At 35.8% G+C, this 26,720-nt stretch overlaps 1 protein-coding gene across 7 annotated transcripts in view; it reads right to left on the minus strand.

Moving 5' to 3' along the window:
* Positions 1-15: 15 nt before the first annotated feature.
* The window catches only part of LOC135682916 (transmembrane protein 198), a 30,851-nt gene continuing 4,146 nt past the window's right edge, over positions 16-26,720 (minus strand). For 2 of the 7 annotated variants that reach the window (XM_065198009.2, XM_065198015.2), the window contains exons 2-6: positions 11,427-11,510; positions 4,104-4,428; positions 2,941-3,504; positions 2,561-2,652; positions 16-1,595 (exon numbers count right to left, since the gene is read on the minus strand). In XM_065198009.2, coding sequence (XP_065054081.2) covers positions 1,491-1,595; positions 2,561-2,652; positions 2,941-3,504; positions 4,104-4,395 — 1,053 coding nt within the window. In that variant the 5' untranslated portion in view covers positions 4,396-4,428; positions 11,427-11,510 and the 3' untranslated portion in view covers positions 16-1,490. Of the gene's footprint in view, positions 1,596-2,560; positions 2,653-2,940; positions 3,505-4,103; positions 4,429-4,968; positions 7,294-7,328; positions 8,329-11,426; positions 11,511-16,467; positions 19,930-19,955; positions 21,189-23,525; positions 26,718-26,720 lie in introns of those variants that run through there. The other 5 variants (XM_065198013.2, XM_065198012.2, XM_065198014.2 and 2 more) reach the window with 5 other exon arrangements.

Below are 26,720 nucleotides of genomic sequence, written 5' to 3' on the forward strand. Positions count from 1 at the left end.
AGAAATCTTCGAAGGCATTGTGTCATTTCTGATACACACAAACACTACAAATTGATATTTAATAAACAAAGAATTTTACAGAGCAACAGCTCAACCTTCCATTTCTATACAACACAAATATTTCTAGCCTAAAACGAATTAATGCTAATAATGTACAGTTTGAAAGAGAGGAACGTTTTATTTTTGAAGTTACTCATTAATATCGCAGAATGTAAAACTACTCATAATATTGACAAATAATCTAAACAAATAGAACTTGATTCATAAGCAATCATAAACCTTCCAAAAAACTAGTTCCTTTTTTCTCTTTTAAAAAGAATTCTTATAGGTAAGGAAAAAGGAAGATGCAAAACTAGTTCACAACTTTAAACAACATTAGTTTCGAACAAATTTACTGTTAAGGAAACTAACGAATAAAAACATCTAAATATACAGGGCTAAATACTTACTGCTAAACGGAAATGAAATTTTAAGACATTACTGAGATGAAAGCAAAATGGATCTGTTGACAATTTACAAGACAGGACAGCCAGGTCCTAGCGTGGTCAAAAGGCCAGAATACGTAACCCCTTTTAGATGGTAGTAGGGCTTCAAATAAAGGAAATGTTTTTTTTATAGTTTTTCCACCTTTTGAAGCACATGCAACTGGGTAAAAATCCTAGGACCTTATTTACGAAAATTCTGAACATATTAGACTGACCAACTTATAGATTTGAGCTAAATAAACCAGAACAAACATTCATGGTTGAACTTAAGCTTAGAACAAAAACTTTTAACGACCCGAGGGATTCGGTTTCTAGCAAATAATTTATCTTTGTATGATAAACGACATGAAAACGTTAGATTTTTAACATTGTAAACGGCAATATTTTTGTTGATTCTCTTAAAATATTCATATTACCATTCTTAGGTTGCACTGTTTTTAATGACTGCAGCCGAAAGCCTTTTAAAAATTTGGGGGGGGAGGATGGAAGGGCTGAGCATAGGCCATAAAACTCACAAAATGTGCTGAAATGGTTGGGAACCCAGTTAATAGTTGGCTATGATGTCAGAAGTCGTTAGAATTCAGATCAAAGTGACCTTATTGATACGGGCTAGGGAAAAAATAAAATTTTAAAACAAACGGTTTGCCAATACATTTTGCTTCAAGTATAAATAAATCAATATAGGAGGCTTGGCAAATAAGAATAAAATTAAAAATTGTTTCTTGATATTCTTATCCTGTATTATAATTCACAGAACTTTGTAATAAAACTAATCCAGTCAATAAACATGAACAGAAAAATCTTATTTCGATAAAGATTTGATAACTGAGGGCCATCGCTACTCCTCCACAGTGAATATTTTCATCCACAAAAATGCAAGAGAGGCTGTCCTTTAAATATGCTTTGACGAATTAAGTAAGTTGTTTGACGAATTCTCAACAAAGGTGTCTGAGCGAAAATCATCTTGAAAACTACTCAACAAATGTTTCAGGTAAGCAATCAGTTTTATACCAATGTTGTACTTTCTTTGTCGTCAGCGGAATCGTATTCGTGTACAGGTGTAAAACTTCGCCTCTTGTCCAGAGTGTCATCAGTCGTTTGAATCCAAGCCTGAAAAAGCAGCGGCAAACTTAAGACGTCAATTTAAAATAGCTTATATAAAACACGAAATCATTTCGATTTATTGTAGGCATGTTATCACTGAGCAGACGAACATTATTGACATTACTCTAAATTTTCAATGATTTTATTTTCAATGATGATTTTAGTATTTCTTAATTTGAAAGTGCATTCGGCAGAATTATGGAAATTAATGTTCTCCATGAGAAGTCTTTAAAAACGAAATAGGAGTCATCATTGTTGTAGCCGTGACACAACCCTCCAGTGGTTTCCGTGTGGCTGTATAGACAAATGAAACGGATAGCCATTGCACTTGCTCTCGACTGGCTGTTACATTTTACCATATACTGAGCAACCATCTGTGTGTTATAAATAGTATTTATTCTTATAGTTATATATAGTTGCCTTAAAACTATAATATACTTGAAACCCCTGCTGTAAACAACAAGGCCTATATTCATATCGATATGACTTCACATTTTGTTTGCTTCCACAAAGAAAATCCAACACTCTGTTTGCATTTTTTGCCTTAAGACTTTAAGCACTTTTTCATAAACATTCTACAATACTTTCAACTACATTGTTGCATTCTCAACTCGTTTTTAAGGCATCGATTGTGGGGATAAGAAATATTCAAAGAAACAGGCCGAAATTGACTTCAGCATTACCGAATCATCAACATAAGTTAAACGGTTGTAATTCCTAATACGAAAACGGTATTCAAAAAACCTAATTTTTAATTTCATCCAAGGATAGATATGGGTCTGCTTTTTTCTGGATACCTCTGAGACGAACAACAAAGAAGCTTAACAATGAGGTTTTATTGAAGAAGATTTTTTTAAAAAAATATAAACCACCTAAATAAACACACCTAACCTTTTCAAACGGACAACCGAAAATACCATGGTCCCCCCCTGAAATACGTCAGAAATTTGAATACAATATCAAACTCCTACCTGGGCAATCACATCTCCATTGTCATAAAGACGTCTTGACCTCCCCGTACTGTCAGTTTTGTACTTGTTTTCCTGTGCTTTCTTCTGCAGAGCTGTGGATAGCAATAACAAATCGATTAATTCTAATATCGTAAATAGAAGCAGAAAAGGCCCGAGAAGGAAACTTTTTTATTGATTTCATTTTTCATAATTTTAAGGTATTAAAGCGAATTATTATTTTATCAAAATTAAAAAGAGGCAATGAAAAGCTTATCTTAGATGATTGAAAACAATATCAAATACAAGATTTTCAAAAACTGTCGAATGTTGACGAGCTTGACATTAATCTAAGTGAGGACGTTATCTTTATTCTTTTCAAAGAAAAGATAAATCTGAATTACCAGGACTGTGATAAAATCCGCGGGCGGTTTTCACAATCTGCACACAGCAACCAAGTATCAAAAGGAACGGCCACATTGCGAACAGTGTCCATGAAAACCAACAAGGCTTGCGGCCCTCCACCTGCAAGATCAAACTATATGCATAGTTCGCTATAAGGAACAAGTCCAGAAAGTAGTCAGCCGCAATCATGATGAGGATGGCTCCATAGCTGGTGATGTAAACAATTGCGGCCTGCCTTTGTTTCAGGAACATAAAAATGGTAAATATGATGCTTAGGCCACCGAGACTTCCGACGCAAATCCATATAACGTGATCCGTGAAGAACAGAGTGATGATGAACAAAACGATAACTGTGAAAAACAGTCCTTGTATAATACTTGCGATTATAAGACCGAGAACTGGAATCGAGGCAGCAAAGAGTCCGAGAAAGAGGCCAGCTCCAGCAGCAATTGGCGATGTCCAAGTTAATCCGAGTTTTGTCTTATTTATTAGGACAAGATATGTCAGGACACTGGCAAGAGATAGGCCCATAATGAACATCGAAAATCTAAATGCCCGGTAACCTTGAAGAGAAAAATAAGCAATGTATAAGAACAAAAGGCTGTGATGCAATTACTAACATTCTCTTTATTTCAATCTGATTGGATTAGGGGAATAAAAGATCTGAGAAAATAATCCTTTCTGTACAAATATCTCGCAAGAGTACGGGATTGGCAAAATTAATGAAACAGACCACATTTTAAAAAGATTAGTTGTCATTTCATGTTACGAGCAGATACGAGACTAAAGATATAATTAATCAGAATAATACTTAACGAATTGAAAAGGAAAACAGGGTACAGAGAACTCTGATTACGGGCTAATATGTGATACTAAGATATTGCCAAAACCACCTTAAAATCAAGTGTTCGAGCAACGAAAAGAAGATAAGGACTGTTATCAGCTAGGTTTTCATTAAAAATAATGGTATCTAGTATGCTTTGATCTTGTTTTAGTAAATTCGATATCAAACAGAAATGTGTACACATTATACTAGGCCTATTACACTATTTTTGAAAATTTAAGACGAGCTTCGAAAACCGAAATCTCTCTCATATCAACATCAACATCAAAATTAACATCATTATTTTACTCGAGAAGGGAATAAATACATAGTGCGCACCTACAAGTACCAGAATAAGGCCAATAATAAAGCACAACCCACAAACAGCAGAAATGGGAATATTTTCGTGAAAATTATATGCAAACGCTTTGCATTTATCTGAAGCGGTGGAGGGTGAGGATGTTAGCGGTGCGAGCGAGGATGATGCATTATCACTGCCACTGCTTATCACAGGCATCAGTGTGAAATTGGCAACAGCTGCCAAAGTGCTGTTCAGTACTTGCATCGTTTCATTCAATGAGGAAATTTGCAATGGTCTTTGGGTAGTGATCAATGGCTTGCTGGCATTCATCTTGTATTGTCTAGATCTTCACTGCAGTTGAGTCTAGAAAATAAGCACAAAATATTATTGGCAAATAACCTTACGATAGGACTTTGCACGAAGAGTATTAACGTACGTAGTGACGACATCCCTACACTAAATGGATCGATAACAAGTCTAGCGAGTAAACGTTAGCAAGAGAGTTTTTAAAAAATGCTGTAGGTAAAAGATAAATCAGCTTCAGATAAGGGATTGGATGAATGTAAACTTCTACGTTGCCAAGGACCCAGCAACAGGAGACTGTACGGGGTGTCATTTGAGTGTATTGCCTGTATGAGAAGTAAGACATGGAGCTAACAGCTCGATAAGACTGAAAACTAGACCCCAAAAGAATACCAATCATCTGTAGCGAGGAATTTTGTAAAAATGCAACACACCTACGTTTGTAAAAAATTGTTAATTCGAACACTTAGCAGAATCAAAATAATACAGCGTGCGATGTCTGCCGAGAAGACAGCGCACACGAAGCGCAAACATTGGGCACTCTCAGGAAGAAATGCAGCTAGCAAATGAGTTGTTACTATGAAAATGCTATCGTCGTACCTTGAAGTTATCTTGAAAGATCTGAAACTCTTGTAATGGTTAGCAATCAGGCTTATAAAATATGAGAAAGTCTCGATTTCAGAAACCACAGGTACACAAAAGAGAGCAGAATATGGCCTTTCATGCATTTAGTTATCAAAAGACATCAAATTTAATCTTAATAACTACAGATTTCGAAAACTGAAGACTGAATCTTTTTGAAACCACAATGCCATTGGTAGATTGTTTAAAATATGGTTCTTAAAGTTAATGAACAAAGAATCGTTGGGTTTTAGCAGACCTGGCAGCATGGAAGCGACGAATGAGACAAATGTCCAGGCTAAAAAACAAGAATGTCTCAAACACTGCATTTTGTCAAAACATTCCACAATCCAATTAGTTTTTTTTTCAGTGTTACTGCATTATTTGTAAAGATAGGATTTGATATGATTTAAGCCCAAAGCTTAAAAATAAGACACAAATTCGAAATATTTGTATTTGAATTACACAAGAGCCGTCGCTACAAACAAGCAAATCAATCTGGTGCCCTCAGTTGGTTCATACCGCTACGAAAACCACAAAATAAAATATAAGCTCATAAGCTTGAAAATGCACTCGTTTTTTTCGTTACTCTTTAAAACTGTGTCATAAAGAAAAACATAATTTCATTTTCCAATCAGTTTCTCAACAAAAGGTTTTGTGAGTGACAAAGATGCCTAACAAAGTACGGTGTTAATTGCAATTTCAAATTTGTAATCACAATTTCAAAGGCCAAAAGGTCTTTTTAGGCCTCTGGTTTGACATTGCGTAAACAGCATTGAGAAATGATAGTTTGACTAAGGAAGTTTGAAGTTCAAAACATCTGAATCGGAGCTGAAGCAACAAATCCATGAACCACCATCAATCTTCATTCATTTTCATACAATCCCTCAATATTACTGTGGCAGATAGGCCCGTTCATTTCAACGAAAACGACAAACCAGATTGGGGTCTGGAGATAACTCTATAGGAAATTTGGGGAGTGCTGAGGTTTGCTACGCACAGCAATGTTGTAATTGTTTTGCAATGAACATTTAATGGCAGATGTATCTACACCCTTAGGTATCGTCTCAAAACCCTATACATGTTCTAGAATCAGGTTATGATCCTGATTCTTATAGCTATTCTTATCCTGGTATTCAAATTGTTAATGTGCAACATTCTGTATTAAATTTAACCTTAACTCGAACTTTGTGGGTCTAAATACACCCAGACTGAATTCAACAGCGCGTCAAAGGGCTGATTTAGGGAGATCTTCGGTGTGAAGCATAAGACAAGCTAATTTTCCCTCCTGTCTGCCCTCCAACCAAGCTTCCTAAATACAACAAGATTGACACTCCTACCAAAAAAACAGTCCTGCCATAAGGAACCATTCCCCTCCCTCACTTTTCTGGCAACAAATTCTAAAATACGACGGAAAATGGATAAACAGCAGATGTTGAAGCACGTTGGATGACCCAGCAAGTCTTGTCTTTTTTTATCTAGACTCCAATTGCCCCAATACTCTGTAATTTTCGGCTTGGGTCCTGTAATAGTCCATCAAATAGATTCTGAAAGATGTAAAGTGACTACAGACTACAGTTACAGGCGGACAGGTAACGTAGTCGAGGCAGAAAAAAGATGGAGTTTTAGCAAGAGATTGGGTATCAAACTGAAAAAGGCCACTTCTAAATGGGGACGGGAACCGTTAGGCATATTACCGATTGATTGGGAATGGGGTCGTAAGATTGTTCATTATACTTAAAAAGCGCAAGATGATCCTCGGTCCCAGTTTGCTAGGCACATAGCAATCCTTACGTGATAGAGGCTAGTTAAGGGCACTCTTCAATTTGTTGTTAATAAAAAAGTCACCAATTTTATTAACTTTATCTGTAGGTAGCTTCCGAAAAGAGAAACGAAACTTTCATTACCTTTCCTATCAGACACTGTACGAAAATACAATCCAAAACCTGGCGTAGATGGGGTCCAACGTTAAAATAATCTTACTCGAGAACACTTTCGAGCATAAAAGGCCACTTCAACAAGGCTACGAGTGTGTAAGGGGGTATGAAGTATGAACGTTTCTCTCAAAATCTCATTGAGACAAAAGTTTTTAATAGAGGAAGAAATCAGATAATCCCTTCATTCGAGGTTCTTTTAAGGTTTTTCGATCATCAATGCTAGCCACTTTTGTTAGAAGAATTCATGTTGCTGAAAGCGTTTTAAAAAGCAGATTCTCTGACTGAATTCGAAAAACTGTCGTAAGAAATTACACGTTACAATGCAGTTTAAAAAATTGTAATGATATCATGACAGCCTGGAAAACATTGTGAGATTTCTGAAAGCAACAATATGAAACTTACCATTAAAACTAGTAAGGTGCTACAACAAGCAAGCATAACAACACTCAACCAGCAAAATGACCACCATTTATCACGACGACGAACTGCAAGTTTGTGGAAAAATATCCCCAATCGCAATTTGCTGGAAACTTGGCAAAATCCGATTAAATATTAACTATCACCTATTTAGCAAGTTTCTTTTGGATTGGCAATTTAATATTCTTAAAAAGCTTCTTTCCCTCCGATAACTGCAAATGCTGTCTGCGATGAAACAATGCAATGGTGAATCCCTCTTTCAGCTTTGTTGATAAAGCTCAGCGAAGATCAAGTTTCCATGAAAAGAAAGCCATTCTTTTGTACACAGAGAGAACAAAAACAAAGGATCACCAGAAGCCCTGTATTCAAATTCTAATTTGACCGAGGCCGGACGACAGTTGTGAGATTGAAATACGGCCATTGGCATCGAACAGATGAAATTTATGAATGGGTGGCAAGGAAACCAATCCAATTCAGACATTTCAAATAAAAGAGCCAATCGACCGATCGACATGCATCTAAACACCTAACAACAGTATGAGAGCAACAATGATTTGCCAAAAATCTGACCTGCTAATGACGTCACAGGTTCAAAGTTCCAGGTGAATAAGGGGCGTAGCACCAAATTGAATCAGTAGCGTTCGTTAACAATTTGTTGGGTCACAAAAAAGGAAGTTATAATTTCGGTTCTGAGTTAGTTTTATCGATTTTTTATCTTTTCATTTGCCAAATTCTTCATCGAATTGGCATGTTGAAATTTGACTGTCTGAAAATTTTACGTTGTTTGGAAAGACAGGCCGTTTTTAAATTCAGCCTTCCCTGTAAGTTTCACCGGAGTTTTTTTGCTGCAATAGCAAATTAGGAAGAAATCGTTAAAAATATCTAAATATTCAAAAACGTATTAAATTCAATCGAACAATCCAAAGGACATGAAGTCTTCATGATTTCAAGCCTGGGGTCCATTTTTAAGAAAGGTCTGTAGACATTAGACAGGTCTAAATGCAAGAACTTAATAAAAGTTGCCAAAGACAGAAGAATGAATGGAAAGAGAAAAAGAGGGCGGCCTAGAATCAGAATATTGGAGTCAGTAGTGATATAAGCATTTAAATGAAAAGCATTACTCAAAGAAGAGGATAAACAAGAAAAGGAAACCTGTAACATCAGGTTCATAACGTTTTATCAAAACACCTTTGATGAAAATGAGGATAAAATCTAGCAAAACCATTAGTTTCTAGCCCGGGGTCTCTGAAGATTTTAGTATTTTTTAATATAAGATTTAAAAATTTAAAATATTCATACTCATGCTATACAGTTTATTTGGCAGAGCACATTACTGAAATATGTGGGTAGGGGAGACTGCCATATGATGTGGAGTAAAGGACGAGCTATTCATATGTCTGATTTAATTCAACAAATACTTATAAAAATTGTTGGAGATTGTTCGGATCAGCTCAGTTCCTTGTATAATCATCACAATATCCTGGCAAGCCACAGACAGACTTAACGTGACGACAAGGGCTAAAGCCAGGCTTTGCCTAACCTATGGCATTTTTGGATAACAATGTAAATGATAAGTTGTTATCCCTAAGCTTTTCATTAGAAGTGGTTATGTCTACGCTAACAGTTTATCTCGAGATTTCAACCAAGAATTCGAGAAATTCAGTCAAGAAATAGCAGAAATCCCGGAATTCAAAAAATTATACTCTGTAATGCTATTTTGTGTCAAGCAAAATGAGGAGTGAAAAGAGGCTTTGTAAGGACGCTTTACGCTTTGCAAGCACACAGATAACAGGCATCCTAGCTTGGCTTGCCAAGGTGCCAAATATTTAGAGCCTTCCTCGGTTAACGGTAGAGAAATAATCCAGCTCCCAAATTGGTCCTTTGTCCAATTGACTACACGACTCTTTTCATGTAGACGTTTTTACGGACACTAGTTCCCAGTGTGGACACGACAGTAGCACTGGTTGCGATGCGCAAGATTTCTCTTGGAAAAAGGGTGCAAGATTTCAACAAAAACAAAAGGATTCTACGGATTTTCCGACTAAAAATAGGATTTCTACCAAAGATTTCCATAGAGTGATTTGCCCCTCGACTGGTTGTGCAAAGAGACTGAATTGTATAAAGGGCAAAACAAGCACGGGCGATCAGCCTATGCAAACTAAGATATCATCCTTGACACCTGATATGGAACCTTTGTGCAACCAAAAATGGATTTATTAAGCAAAGTTACGAAACTGAATATGACCAACTTGATTAAGCAACATTCATTCAAACTCGAACTGACAATTCAAATCACTCGCAAAATCACTTGGACAATAGAGAACTTTATAAAATTGATACAAGAAAATGAAAAATATTTATGCCATTATAAACATAAGCATCGTATGTACAGTAATTTGACAAATGCGACGAGGGGCAAATTGACTGATTTATGAACCAATCTAGTAAAAGATCTTTATAAGTAGCGCTTGCCAGAACTCTCTTCTCATATGCTAGCTTCCCTCGAGGAATACGGAGAGAATCCTTACTAAAATGATTCTGTAATACGTATTGCAACGGAAATCTTGTATTGCTGTAACCGATAGTCTTTCTAATGTTTACAACAATAATCTTTTTGTTACATGATCTACAACAGTGATCTTGTCAGTTGGGATGTCTGTCTGCCTTCTGTAATGATGAAAAATATTTCATTTGATTTAAAGTCTCCCGTCAGTATTTGCATCCCGACATTGTTTAAATACGTTTCATATTTTACATAAGGATACTTGGAGGTGTGCTTAATATTCAGAGGACTTGAATTATCCAAAGAACATTCAGGAATAAAGAAAGTCTCCGAACACAGGAAGGAAAACTTGAGAACTGAATGGGAGATTTGTTTTCAATCATTACAACAAATCCTCAGTAGCTGATCTTTGTGTAAAGCAATGGCAACAAACATCGAATGAAAGGGTAGCAATTTGGTCGAAGGAAGGAAACTTGTTGACAGAAGTTGAAGATAAAGAAAGTAAGGATCGTGAAGGTAAAGAAACGCTCCACTGGGAAGTTTCCTTCGAAGCGATTCGAAGCATCCACAAAGAGAGAAGATTGAAAATGCACACTTCAATGCCTATCAGCGAAGATAATTTAGACCAAAGCTTGTGATATCTACAGTTAAATAATGATAATCGCAGCAGGATTTAACCTGTAAAAGATTATCGCGTCTTACGACCACATGGTTGAGAATACAAAGATACCTTACGAAGGAAAACCTGCGTTGCTTATATGATAAAAGCATGAAAATTATTGTCTCACTCGTTAAAACGTTCATATTAGTAGAAAGGTATCAAGCCTAACAAAAAACAGTTTGGCCAAGTAGCCAAGAAGTAATATGGGTGAAATAACTTGTTCTAGATTCTAGCTGAACGAATGCAGGTATCCTTTTGAACAAAAAGCCTGGCCAGGTGTAGAGCGAGGTTATCGAATTCAACCATGATTGATTTTTTAACTGCTCGCAAGTATAAGAAGAATTAAGGATTGTTGTTTCTTAACATGATGAAACTTAATGGGAATTTGTTTCGTTTTATTGATGAAAAAAATATATTCTTCTCAAGACCATTATCTTTTATCATCATTATAAATCTATTTACAGTAGGCTGCTAACAGGTAGCGTATTCGTAGTTAATTAAAGCTCACTTTTTTCATTTCATAAACGGTTTGCCTTTCAAACTGAAATCAAGAACTGCTTGAAGGTTAGTTATTGATACTGAAATAGGCCGTTCCAAGACTATAATACAGTTACTTAACAGTATTAATTTAAAGGCTTCTGAGTGATTGGCAAGCTTTGCGGTAGCTGTTTTCTTACACGGGAAGAAATGGCCCTGGCAGTAAGATATTAGGCCGGTTGTGAAAACATAGTCCCAACGTATGCCGGTTGCGCATAAGCCTTTAAGAATCATATGTGCACTGTGGTGAGTAAAGTGCTAATAAATACAAAAAACAAAGATAACAAAATAGCTGATACAGTACAGGCCTTTACAGGCCAATGTAGTCAGTTTGGATTCTAACAGAATATTTGCAGCCATTGTAATCAATTAGTATTCTTACCTTATCTTTCTATATCAGCATATACAAATCAGATGAGGCATCCATAGAACCAACGTCCTCCTTTCTTGATAAATGTAGTTACACCTGCAAACATGGAAAATTAATACGTTATTGACTATGCGTCGATAAAATGACGAAATTTTATTCAAGAGGCTATGTTGATCTAGTACTAACTGGTTTAGTTCTTTAAAAAGTCACCAACCGGAATATGTGGTTGCGAGGTTAAACGTAGTTGTTGGGTTGCGGAGAGAAGGGCAAAGGTTGATGCATTGATACACAATAAAACAGTACACCACAAGATACAGCATAAAGATACCAAGCTTAGTTAAATGATACGTGAAACAGGTGCTGCAGTTGAACTTATTAGGTAACTTTCATCGCCTTATCATCGCCAGTTTTTTTCAACAAAAGCAGTAACTAGGTTAATGGCACCAGTGACTACGATTTGGGCAAATTCACTTACAAAATACCTTTTATCACAATTTTTGAAATTGAAAGGTAGTTTTATTTAAACAACCAAATTTCATCGAAAATAAGAAATGTTTGAAAGTGTTTACGCAATATCTGATAAAATTATACCATAAGAAAAAGGGACAACATCAACATAAAGGGACAATTGCAAAGAAAGCAAAACGACAATTAGATAATATTTCAATAGAAGATAAATATATATACTTGTATATCAAACTGAATTATAAATTTTGATAAAGGAAAGGGGTTCCAGATTCACGTGACACTTTGCCCTCATAAATGACACTCTGCAAAGAAAACTGTTGAAATATCTTTGCTGCTTCAAATATCAACAGCAAAAAACTATAATTTGAAGACAAGGATTTTGTAAAAACCATTAACCATCTATGCAACGAGTAAAACCGATATTTTCTAGAGGTCACATCCTTTAAAGAAATTAGACCCTACTAAGCGTGCGCAACAAATCCCCAATTAAAGAACAGCCAATTTGGGCTAGCCCTCGATAGTCACCTCATTCAACCGAGCCTTCTATTTGGTATCAACCTACAAAATGGAAATTTAGAAAGAAAACGCTTTCAATTCACGTGCATGAACGATATTAAAGAGGTTATGCAAAATGAATGAGTGATCCGTGCTGATATCATCAAGTAATCTCCGCTCTTTTGTGATGTTTGTCACGTTTCTAATGTTGAGATAGTCGGTAATACCAGCGATCTTTCTTGTGGCTAGACAAGTAGGAATCCGGGTATCCGACAAAAAAGATGACTTTCAGGGATAGTTATGTCTCACTCGAAATATAAACCAGCAATATTATTTTATAAACGCTGCGATAACATCAAATGTTCGTTGTCGCCATATAAAAATATTAAAGAGAAATCAAATTAACAGCTTTATCGAATCAAATAATCTTTTATAGATTTTGAGACGCAAGGATATTCCAATTAATTCACAGTATAATTTTATGGTAGAAGGTGGGACGATAAGTTGGTACTATTGATATTCGGGAACTGAGCCTCTAATCGGAAATCAAATGAAAATCTAGCACAAACGAGACTGCGTGCCGAGATCAACTAAAAAATGCATGCAGCATTCAGCCTACCAGAAAATTTAGATTCAAAGATTTTCAAGCCCCTTCTGATTACTTTTGAAACTGAAGCATCCTCGACATCAATTTGCTAGAAAATTTCAGGCAACATTCTATCTTGTCAGAACTTGTCAAAAATACCATCTTGGTTCCCATCTTTAACTCCAATTAGCAAGCATATAAGAAATAAAGACTTGTATGGAAAGGAAAAGGAAGTAAGCGTCAAGATCGAGGACATGAAGAAGAAGTAGCGTCAAAGCTTATACTCTGATACACGTAACATGGGAAAAGGAAACGAGGAAGACTGATGGTTAAGTACAGTGATGTCATCAAGAAAGATCTTTGTATGAGCGAATCAAAAAAGAGCATTTGTAACAAATAGAAAATTGTGTAGATCCATCGTCAAAAGTCATCACCCTTAAGGGGTTTGCATTAAGTCAGCTGCACCCTACCTCAATTGCACCCTACCTCAATTGCACCCTGCCTCAATTGCACCCTGCCTCAACTGACGTTTTGGCACGCATGATGTCGCAAGAGAAATTTAAACAATATTGTTAAACCTATAGGGTAAATCCAATTCAAACATTTTTGAATTCATGCCCCAGAATTTAGTACTGGCTCGGTGCAAATATTACGTTTCGTGGTGATAGAGTAAGAAAAAAATTGAAAATGATACGTTAAACAGATATAGTGGAATGAATGAATATTCTCCGAAAACCATTATTTGAGAAAATAAGAACATAGTAAAAAAAATTAAAAACGAACCATACTGTCAGACTGGGTTTTAAAAGCACAAATCGACCATTCCTAAAATTTGGTTTTGACAATGCTGAATATTAGAAAAAAATTCAACAGCAATGATAATAATTTAACAGACAATTTGTTTACAGCTAACAAAAGAGTTTATATAGAGGTAATAATAAACAACTATTCGAAGTTTAAATATATAAATAAAGTAATTAAAAAGCATATCTGCACAATGAAGGCTGTATATAATTCAGCTACATGCAATTACAGCAGCATACTTGTAATTTTAAACTTCAGTTTCGAAACCTGAATATAGTTCCAAAAAGGTCTCTATGGAAAGATTATCTAACAAACAAATAAAAATCCAGTCATGAATTCTGAATGTAGTTCCAAAAAAGATCTCTATGGAAAGATTATCTAACAAATAAAATTCAGTTTGAAAATACGTATAACGTTTACACAGAAGGTCAGTCTGAAAAGATACTTGTGAATAAAGTTTACAAAGAAGACCTATTTGGAAAGACTAACCAACAAACAAATAAAAATTCAGTTTCGAAATTATTATTATTATTATTGTTATTCTCGAATATTTATACAGGATAATACTTCAGTGGTGATATGCATATATACATATTTACACTGTTTTCCTAGTAGTCCTGGTAAAATAAACAAACAAACAAAGATAAGATTAAAAATTAGTTTACAATCAGCATTTATAAAATATAATTTGAAAGCGGAAAACAAATCCGGACAAGGGGGATGAAGTAGAATTGTATAAAAGAGAGGTATAAGGTTGAGAGTCTAAGTTAAAGTATAAAAGCTCTTCAATTTATTTTGGAGAGAAATAAAATTATGATCTGTTCAAATTTCTTTCGGAAGTTTGTTGAATAATGAGGCACCTTGGTAGTAAAAGGATGCTCTTGCTATTTCCAGATTAATCCTCGGGATGTTAATCATTGTGCCAATGTTTCTGGCATTTACATTGGAGTTTTTCATTGTAAAATAGCTGTCAAAGATAGCGCCTACGCTATTAGAGTGGAGGCATTTGTGCACATATGTACATATTCGTTTCATTGTGATTATTTCATTTCTCTGAGCTTGTTGGCCGATGATTTCAAGTTTGTTGAGTTTTTGGCTAGTACCAAACACCATAACATCTGTTTTGCCTTTCTTGGTGTTTATGACAAGCTCATTTTTGTCAAGCCAGCAGGCAAATGATTGAAGTCTGCATTTAACTGTTTTTGGATTTCGCCAACATCTTTTCCAGAACAAAACAAGACTGTATCATCGGCATACATCAGCATTTTGCAGTGTGATAGTGTTTTGATTGCACTGTTGAAATACAAGATAAACAGGAGCGGTCCGAGTATTGACCCTTGAGGGACGCCACAAAATATTGGTTCCGCAGTTCCGCAGATGACAGTTTTCCTTGAAACGAGACCTGTTGTGATCTTGAGGACAGGTAATCGTACAACCAATCCTGAACCTTCCCTGAGATGCCATATTCAGGGAGAGTGTTGACCAGGATAGAATGGTTGATGGTATCAAAAGCTTTATTTAGGTATATGTAAACAGCACCTGTGTAATGGCCGTTGTCCATTGCCTTTCGGATTTGATCAATGAAGTAAGCTGTAGCGATTTCAGTCGGTGGGTATTTGCGAAATCCAAATTGGTTTTCCGACAGTAATTTGTTGCTTTCTAGATGGTTCGTAATTTGGGCGTGTACGCATTTTTCTTTGGAAATCACTGGTAGAACACTTATTGGTCTGTAATTATCGAAAATATTTTGGGCACCGGATTTGTATGTGGGGGTAACCCTCGCTTTATTTGGGTCTGTTGAAAAAGTCCCCGATTGAAGCGATAGGTTGATAAAATGTATCAGAGGTTTTGCTAGAACATATGCAATGTCTTCCAGGTAGCATGACGGAAGGTTATCCAATCCCGTTGCACATTTTTTAAATGTGAGTAAAGTTTACACAAATATCTTTTTGGAAAAATTAACTAACAAACAAATACAATCTTAGTTTCAAAACATGAATAAAGTTTACAAAGAAGACCTGTTTGGAAAGATTAACCAAAAATCAAATAAAAATTCTGTTTTAAAATATGAATACAGTTCCAACAAAAATTAGAAAGAAGCAACAGAAGGAAAGGGTGCTGGCTTGGACAAGTGTAGAAAAACCGACATGGCCAGGTAAATTACTGGAGACTTGGACAAGAACTTGTTTGCATAATAACAACCTAAAATGGTATATGAAAAGGTAAAAAATTCTGCAGCTGGAAATCATGATTTGACAAACAATGGCTCCTTCGAACACAAAGTATTGGCGATTTTTCGATACGCTTGTAAATCTGTCCTTCCGCCTTTATTCTTTATATATTTAGATTTTTCAAATGTAAGGACAACAACCAGTTTTGAGATCTGACGTAAACCCATCATTCTTCCAGAGCTAAATGCTAGAATTTTGGAAATAATTTTTTTTTGACACTTTGCTACATTTCGAAAATTAAATAGCTTTTATTCTCAAAGTGTGGCTTAAGGTAATTCAAATCTAACTCTCTTCGAAAGCTAATTCAAAATAAAATCATAAACAAAAGGAGTTTACATTAGGTTTGAGCTGAAACAACAATCTTAAAGTGACTGTACATAATGATAAAGAAAGGTAAAACTGCGATAGTCTCTCTTTGCAACTGATACACGAATACTTTTGACAAACAGTTGATATTAAAGCGGCCTACCTGGCGATACCAAATGCAACTAAGTTTGCCTGAGATATGAAAGCTGATGATCAAGTGATCTGCGCCTGAACGATAGCACAGTCTCTTTAGTTCTAAGTTAATTATTAAACACTTACATACGGATATGCAAATCAGTTGGACCTGACATGAAAATTTGGATTTACCAGCTGCAGTATTGTGGTCTAAAATATTGCAGTTTTCTTGATTAATAGCTTAGAGTTTCTAACAGAATAAGGTAGCTGTCGATTAAGAAGCATAAGCAAGGATGAGATCGTATCTAAACCGAAAGAGAATTAGAAATATGAATCTATATGAATCTATGGAAAGATTAGTATGCCTTCATTATGAGTTAGCCTCCATCACATCTACCGTCTACCATAACTAAAATATTCTCTCTAATAAGTGTCCTCTCTTCAATGAGCGCCTCCACCTCATGAGCGCCTCTCCCTCACGAGCAAAAATTTAAATGACCGCCACTCTCCAATGAGCACCCTACAAATATAAAAAACCGAATCGGAAAAAATTGAGATTTTGTGGATGTTTTGCCTTTAACAAGTGTGATGCAAATGGAATATTAATTTTCGCGAAAACAACGATCGTTTGAATTCAAAAGCTCAGTTTTGTATTGGTGGATTTCTATCTATTTTCAATGAGCACCCTTTTCCAATGAGCGCCTCTCTCTAATGAGCGCCCCTCTCCAATGAGCGCCTCTCTCTAATGAGCACCCCCTTTCTCATGTGCGCCTTTCTTTAACAACTGCCTAATAAAATTAATCCGAAATACACAGTCTGTATTCAAGAACACTATTTGTTTTGATGCAAGCTGAACACAGATCTTTGAACTGACAAATTTGAATGATAAGCTGTTTCCAGATAAGATAAAGAAAATTGCGCAGTTTTCCTGTGTAAGTAATCCTATACAGTCAGGTGAAAATGTGATTGAGTCAAAAAACCATGGCATTCATATAGATTACTTGAACGCTCAGAAACAAAACACTTGCAAATAAAAGTTTGACTAGTAATCAATGAAAAACCTTGGAGAATGGCAAATATGTTGCTGATAATAATGTTTGAAGATAATTGGCAAATATGTTGCTGATACTGGTTGCATTAATTATTCAAACATTAGCTTCACTGCATTTAATGACATTATGTGCGTTTACAGCTAGGACGTCGAAATTGGCTAAAGTCTTGAAGTGGCCTATGTAATTGCTCTATTTGCATCATCGACAGACACCTAATGCAAAAAGAGGATTATAAGCAAACCTAACAAAGCTCTTTTCAGCCAGATATTACCCTGTTGGATAAGGAGACAAGATGAAGGATGATATATAGATTAAAACAGTTTCCTTAACAAGATCACCAGCGAGGTCTTAAAGACAAATGAATCGCTATACAATGAATGGCTAACGTAAGCTTTTCCAAGCCCTAGTAGTGATAAATAGATTACCAAGCACTTTCAAAACTTCTTTGCATAGCAAATCCTGTTTTATGGTACGAAATGAAGCTTTCTCTTCAAAAGTACCTTAGTAAAAAGTTATCAATGTTTTAGGCACTAAAATTTGAAGTACAAATGGCCATTGAACAAACTTATATGTGAGAATAACATCAAGACCATAGACCTTTGTAACTTTCTTTGCTGGATATTGTCTCTATGCGAAAGAAGGTGCGAATATCGCTCTTTGCAAATAAATAAACCGATGTTTAAGGAGACTCTTACAGGTATTTCGAAGAGAATTCTGGTGATATTGGCGCTTTAACTATCAAACGAGAGAAATATGGCTAGTTACAGTATTTATATTGAAACTATAACGGGCAATGAAAGTCGTCATGAATCACTGAAAGTAGATACTGGAAATACCCCCTCCTAATCCCCATTGAACTGATTTACAAACGTATACGTTAATTCAAGACCAAGTGGTCTTGAAATACAACGTATAGAATGCCCAGTGAAGAACAGTTGCTAGGTATGAATCGGTAATAAAGAAACAAAGTAGACAGGCCTATTTCACGAAGGTATTAAATTGAAACATCATTTTGGGCCATGACAATAACCATGCAGGCTGCAAAATTTTAAACGAAAGCCATGTATAGAAATAACTTTATCGTTACTATTAACAACTGTATAGGTGTTTCTATCACGTCGATTTTGATAAGAAGTATTGAAATGCAGCGTTGAGTTTTCATTAAAAGTTGTGTCCAGAGCCTATTCTAAAAATCCTACATTCCAAATCACCTTAGGCGCCACTAGATTCGGTAGTCTAAAATGTGAGTAGCATAGCATCAACAAAGCTCGAGCGCCTGCAGAAATTTTACAGAAACAGCTGTCATGTTGAAAAAAATTGGAAAAATGCGGCGAATTAGTCTCAGAAATCAGGAATAGCTTAGACATGCAAAATGAAAACAGAGCTGGTATTTCCAAAACACCAATTTAGTATGATCACAGATTAAAGAGAATTTTTGTAATCATTTGCTCTTGGAGAAATGTTATACCAGACAGCTTGAAGATAAAATGTTGCTAGAAAAACGGCATAAAAGGACCAGAAACATAGTTGGAGAAATACGTGGGCAGCAAAAACTAAAAGTGGGACTTGCAAACTTCTCCAAGAATAAAAGGAGTATTATTGTTTCATTGTCACGTTTGTGCCAGAAGTTTACTGATTGTCTACAGCCAATTTTGTAAAAACGCTCTAATATAGTCCCTGAACCGTGACAACGTCCCCGCAATGGAAGCATCCATACTCATTAACTGGAAAAGAAAGTAAAGCAAAGGTTTCTCAGTTATTTATAAAGATACCCTGGCAATACGTTGATATCCCGCTCACGTCGTAGTCAAATATGGCTAACTCTACTAACTCTATTAACGTATACAAATGTACACCATTATTTCATAATGCACCGGAAAAGCTCTATTAAGCCCCCGGATGGCTCATTTGTTTGTTTTAAGTTAAGGGGGGCTTGAAATAGAGGGGGACCTATTAGAGAGAGGGGGCTTATCTTCAAATTTGAAGCAAAAAATGTTATAAAAATGCCCTTGGCCATTATACAAATGTTCTCAAAAAATTTTGCTAGTAGCTTCGAAAATTTCATCAATCAAGCATATGGTCCTTATCTTCATCAACGTCACCAATATGAATTGATAACCCTTGGACATTTCCATAACATATTTCAACCGACTACTTAATCGCACAAGTAAGTCTTTACATAGGCTGTATTTAATTTAATGCACACGATCTTATCATCATTGTACCCGTCAAGAGACCCACTAAGTGCGCATTTTTTCTATGTTTGACATAAATGGCTAAAGAGGGGGGCTTATTTACTGGTTTTAATTGATACGCGGGGACTTAATAGAGAGGAGGGAATAAATATAGCTTTTACGGTATTTGTTATGAGAAAGTCCAATGTCGATTATCTCAAAAACTTATTGCAAGAGGCGGTCTTACCTCATGTCCATAACATTACATTAACAAGAAATAAAGAGCTTACCAAAAAATTCGATTACTTGCTATGACGAGCAATCAAGAGAAACTGTGCAGTGTCGCAGCTCAACCATTTCATATGTGGCGAAGATACTGGCCTAGGCATTTTGTAAGAGAATGGCACATAAATTGGTAGAAGTCATCGAATTAACAACAAAGGCCATGCGAAGCTCAACTTTTTGCATAAATAAACAGCAAAGAACATGAGTAACTCAGAACAAGCAGTCAATGAACAAACGCTCTGATGTGTATTTCTGAAGACACGCAAAGGTAGACTCAACGGTAACAAGATACAATGCACAGTGCAACAATAAAAACAGGGCCTAATCAGCCACCATAACCAAATGCAATTGTCAGGCAGCCACTAGGAGGTGAGCTGAGACATTGAAAATTAGTTAGAGCTACAATGTAATGCCACATTTGTTACAGATTGTGGTTATTGTCACAGAATGAAACCTCCATTCAAGCTAAAATAAGAATAACGTGTATAATTTGGGGGCGAGCTTAAGTCCTCCAATGAATGGGCTAGTCAAAGAACATGGCAAGGACGGGGGTCAACGATTCATGAGAACAAGAAAGATTCTCCACGTGACAATTAAAGAGGGAGCAACAACTATTAAAAGGCGACAAGACCTAACTTATGGAAAACCAAATTCCACGAAAATATGACAAGGCTATGATCCATTTGAATAAAATTACCATTGCTAAAGAAAATCTTTAGGAGAATTTAAAAGAAAAAATTAGGACTTCTATTGGCAAAGAGACAGAAACATCGGAACTAATATGATGCACTGAGAGAAAAGGAATCAAGAATGACAAAGCTTTATTTGGGAAGGAATAGAGTATTCAAGGAAGATGTTGTAAGAAGTTTGGTCATCAATTTATTTTTATTTCAACTATGTTGCTTCAAGGACGAATAAGCAAAAAACATATTCCTGGCTACATTTCACACTACTGAGAGATAATATATTCCTCAACATTCTTCATGACTAATAATAACGATAAGATAACGATAAGATATGAAATTTTCTAAAAGTTTTCACGGCATTGATCATGCTGTGTGGGACTTGCGGTGAAATTTCTTTGAGCTAGGCATGCTCTTCTGGTGAAAATTTTTCTATCTAAAAGCTTTTCTTTGATAATTTTGCAAATACTACAAATTTGTCCAGCCTTGACATTCTGAAGAATTTTTCGTTTTGAGCCAGAATATATTCTTAAAGAATCGTAAAGAATTTCAAATTTGATGAGGTTTCAGGGGAACAACGCCCGCACTCAAACAGTAACCACGCTTTTTGAAAAAAACAAGATATGTTAGCCATGCGATTCTCTGTGAAGAACATCACAATGCAGGCAACTGCTGAAAAATGACGGACACAAATGTGTGCTGAGGATGAACAATGCTCTTATAAAATTCTTAAAAACTGTTGATTTTGAGCTTGAATATTCTATAAACAATATTTTAATAAAAAGAAAAGGGTTTACTTATCTTATCTTGACAAAATCATTACAAGATTTGACAGGTAGACAAATGAAACATTTTCTATATAAAAGAAGCCCAGTGAGCCACGGGACACGCTTGAAATCAGGTTTTTTAGTCTAACAGCGACAAGGACGAAAGGATGCTTGAAACTCTAGACGAGAGTATTAAAAAAGAACGTAGCATTGAAATCACTGAACAGTCAATCACCGAGAGAATCAAAAACCAACATAGCAACACAGCAGAAGAAACATCGAAATTGCTGAACAGTCAATCACCGAGAGAATCAGAAACCAACATAGCAACACAGCAGAAGAAACATCGAAATTGCTGAACAGTCAATCACCGAGAGAATCAGAAACCAACATAGCAACACAGCAGAAGAAACATCGAAATTGCTGAACAGTCAATCACCGAGAGAATCAGAAACCAACATAGCAACACAGCAGAAGAAACATCGTAATCGCTGAACAGTCAATCACTGAGAGAATCAGAAAGCAACATAGCAACACAGCAGAAGAAACATCGAAATCGCTGAACAGTCAATCACTGAGAGAATCAGAAACCAACATAGCAACACAGCAGAAGAAACATCGAAATCGCTAAACAGTCAATCACTGAGAGAATCAGAAACCAACATAGAAACACAGCAGAAGAAACATCGAAATCGCTGAACAGTCAATCACTGAGAGAATCAGAAACCAACATAGCAACACAGCAGAAGAAACATCGAAATCGCTGAACAGTCAATCACTGAGAGAATCAGAAACCAACATAGCAACACAGCAGAAGAAACATCGAAATCGCTGAACAGTCAATCACTGAGAGAATCAGAAACCAACATAGCAACACAGCAGAAGAAACATCGAAATCGCTGAACAGTCAATCACTGAGAGAATCAGAAACCAACATAGCAACACAGCAGAAGAAACATCGAAATCGCTAGCTCCACTTCGCTATGTAACAGTACAAGCTGATAACAGTCGAATGGCATTTCATATTTCATTCTACTTTCTTATATTTCATTCCAACATTTCACATTCATCTCAGAAACTAACTGCAGGCCTAGTATTTTCTCTTTTTGTCAATGACAAGAACACTAATAATTTCAACAACGTTGTTCACTAGAAGCAACTAGCGCTTACCTAGTCACAGAACTGTAAGGTTAAATGAAAACGTAAGGCGTTGATTTTCGTGAGTTTAGAGAAGCAAAGTTATCACAACAAGAAAGATTACTAGAACATAAATATGAATGTACACAACGAGGCTGGATTGTATAGTTGTGTCGATGGCTAGCTGTGGATACTAAAATGATTGCTGGTTATTTGACGTTGGCGAGGAAGTGATGCAACAACTCGTAATCTTAGGCTTATGAAAAGTCGTGGCCACCTTTAATCTTCATATTTCCTAAGTGTTATAATAGAACGATGATTACTCCTTTGTGCAAACAAGATTTAATTTGTGTAACCAAAAAGGGATTAACAACGTCATGAGGACTACGTCGGTTCGTAGGCCTTCGTCATCATGATCACTGCATAGCTTAGCTAACATAATATCCTGAAAACGTAAAATACACTTGCAGTATAAGTTGACTCACAGAACTATATAATCTCAAATTTTTAGAATTAGCACAAGCAATCCCAACCGTCACTCAAAGCAGCACTTTGATACCAATACCTTGAACCTATTAGCTTCACTGTCAGTGCCACATGGCCACACATACAACTAATACAGAAAAATTGATCTTTAGGCCCTCTGAATTCTTGTTAGGAATAGCCATGAAACAGTACTTTCAAAAAACAGTAAGATTCCTTATTCAAGACATAGCGAGATAGATTGGAGAGTAGTTAAAGTTTTGGGGAAATTTGCGTGTAAGGCGGAGATCAGAATTACAAGGCAAATTTTTCAGCATTGACAAAGATTCGAAATATGATCGAAAATAAAGAAATGACCCACGTATGATTAGGGAATTGGGCATTACAAAATTTTGACATGAGGCAAGGCTCACGCGGAAAGCAAAGCTAAAGCCAGAAATGTTAGGTATAAGCAAGGATTATGTACAAAATGCCAAAGTAACTTTTAAGGCGAAGGAACACTTACCAAAATTGCAAATGTTATGCAGGTATTGATCGAGAAGAGCTGAAACTGCTTTAGGCTAGGAACTCAAATTAAATCGCAACTCTTCGAATCGACAAAAAAGCGAAATACGACCTGCCAATGAATACCAAAGCTGTATCATATCACGCCTTAATCTGCGTTATGGTCTTTGAAGCCTTCAAATGTGTCATTTACTCTTAATCTTGAAATTCAGCTTTGTCGCACATAACTAGGAAGGTCGCGCCCTCGTTTCAAATTATACTATTAAAGTACGAAATCGTCATTCCTGAAAGCCTCTGGCGATAATGGGACACGAGATAAAGCAAGGTTCATCGGTTGATCGTTGTTGCCAGGACAGGCTTGAAAGGAAGAACGATTAACTGAACTTTAATTTCAAAACCATTCATTTGACAGCTTTTTTTGTGTGCAAGCTGAAGTTTGTAAATTCGATTTTGAATACCTTAGCAACATTCCACCTGCTTTGAATGAAAGATAGAGTCAATCTGCATGCATGTTAACAGTTCTTCAAAACGTATGGCTGCCGGATGTCTTTTCGAGGAGAAAATAATATAAATGAACTAACGCAAAATACTGTAAACAAAAGTGAAAACATTTCCAAAAACAGCTTCCACCCTGTTTCGCCAAACACAATGCAAATGATGGTTTAGCAGGAGGTTAGTTATAAAAACCAAGTAGATGAGAAGAATATCAATGTATCTCGGAAGATGGATGGAAGTCGGATTTGATTCGGGTTTCAATGGCTTTTATACGATATGCACTTGAGACTTGCATATCTTTTAATATCGATGATTTTTACTGTTTTTTTCGATCTGACATATATCTGTACGTATAGGCAGAACTTGAATAGCACACGATACTGTATAGGCAGAGCTGTACACGGAACTTGAAAATCGTTCTGTTTGATTGTTCTGTTTTCTACTATACCAAAGCGTCTTTTAAAATGAATGCCACTTGGAAGAGTTTTGACACAGAATTAAGATAGGCCCGAGACAGTAAAACAGGGTTAACTAATAAAAACTTTACAAAAATAGACGAGGAAGCTCAAAGCAACAGTTTTCTTATTCTTAGAGGGTTTATCAAAATATCTGGTATCTTAACATGAAAGTTTGAAGTAAATCAGCATCGCAAAGAGATTATTGTGCAAAATAGTTTTTTGCAACATCCAAGGAAAGCAAAAGTGGTATAACGAGGTTAAAGACAGAATAGCCACTGCGCATGCTCAATAAACCGTATGTGAACAAGTGATAATATCCTTAACAGGGTAAGGTGTCAAAATAGTGCTCTTGAGAAGCAATGTACAACAAACAGCGCAAAAACCTAACTTTCCTAAAAAAGAACACAGTATGTTTGTTGAAGTATCGTACTATGAACATTCGCAGACTCTCTTTTAGAGCAGACGGTGACTGTAATCCGTTCGGAAAGTGTCACATTTTTTGCAGTTAGAAGGCGATTAAGAAGAGTTCCTGCAAAAAGCTGCTATTCATAGAAAAACTGAAAATTTCTAGTTTAAAAATATCTGACGACATGAATGCATCGAAAGACGAATCTTAGCAATAACAGGGTTCTGTAAGCAACCATTTTTTTTCAGTACGGGCGGCACGGAGACAAGGTGAGTTTAAGCCCCCAAAGATAGAGATCAGCATCTGCACAGAGTCAGCAGTTAATCTTCATTGGTTTCTCCAATAACGTCAGAAGTGAATGAATTTCTAATGAAATTTGTACACTTTTATTAAATTTTGTCAATCAACGAAGAAAAGTAAATTGAAAAAACATTCAACAGCTAAAAATCTTGGAATATAAATTATTTATTTAAATGTTCTAAAAACCATGATATCTCGGCAGTTTTCTACACTTCTCGTTAGCAGTAAACCTTGGCAATTTGAGCATCGATTTTCATCGCGACCCATGGAAATCTTACCATAACACTCAAATTGATTTACATTACTATGATCATATACATAAGAAATTAGCTCTTCCAAGTCAGGAAGCGTTCTTTCAAAATACGAGAACAACAAAATGGATACTTTTTACAAGCAACACATTCCGTAGCTTTACGTCATAACTAAAACTTGACTCAAAATCTAAATCTAGCGGAAACTTTATCCGACGCACTGGGAATTACCTGACGCAAAAGGGAAGGCCTAGGTTTAAAAATGCACCATACGGCAAAATCTCCCAATCGATCACCGCTCTAAAGAAATTCGAATTTATCAAAAACAATAAAAAACACGAAAGAGTGAAGGACTATTAAGCACAAAAATAAATGTGGTCATAAGATTTTATATTTCTTTCTCTAGTTATTGAAGTCTGGGGCTTCTCCCCTCTCTTTTAGCGCACCAATATTACAAATAAAGAAATCAAGAAATTAACGGAGAAAATGAAAATAAAGATGAATGCAGCACGCTCTAATATATTTTATAACCTCAAAAGCTTTGAAATGTATACCTCAATTATTTTGGATTTTGGAATACACTTAAAAAGCATGAAGATTCATTTCTGAATTACACAACCTGGCGCCAACATAAATAAATATATTTCAAAGATTACTTTTGAGTAAGAATGAAAATTATTACCAAAATAGTAATGTAGATAGCAAGATAAATTATTATCCAGTAAAACTGTCCAAACAATAATAGCAAATGATTCACCGTCACCTGTTCCTTCTCAGATCATCTGCACAACGATAAACTCGTCACAGCAGCAAATATGAAGTTATCAGTTTCGTATTGTAGTTGAGATCACACATAGGCAATTGAAGAACCCAATAACCTACTATCAATACGAGAGCAGAAGCTGATTCAAGTTAATACCATTGTCTAATATTACTTAATTCAAGTTTCATTCATTTCTTACTTATTCGAGTCAGTTGTCTTGCTGTTCTTTTAAGCTCGTCTTCAACATTGCTATCAATTTCTAAGGAGATCCAAGAAAGGCCTCGTATTTCCAATTATTTAACTCAAGTAATAATTCCGATGGATGGTTGAAAACATATTTCTAGGAAAATTAATGTGTATGTTTTTTGGTAACGCGGATAGTTAAGTGGGGTGACGGCTATACACCATTAAAAGTCCAAAAATCTCCTGTAAACTAGCCATAAAAGGAATTGCAGATTCTAAACATAATAAAATACAATTTCAAAACTTTATTGCTAGCATGATCAAATATAAGAACGATATG

Source organism: Rhopilema esculentum, chromosome 16, assembly GCF_057945365.1.
Source record: "Rhopilema esculentum isolate cy_ngs chromosome 16, ASM5794536v1, whole genome shotgun sequence".
Classification (NCBI taxonomy): Eukaryota; Metazoa; Cnidaria; class Scyphozoa; order Rhizostomeae; family Rhizostomatidae; genus Rhopilema; species Rhopilema esculentum.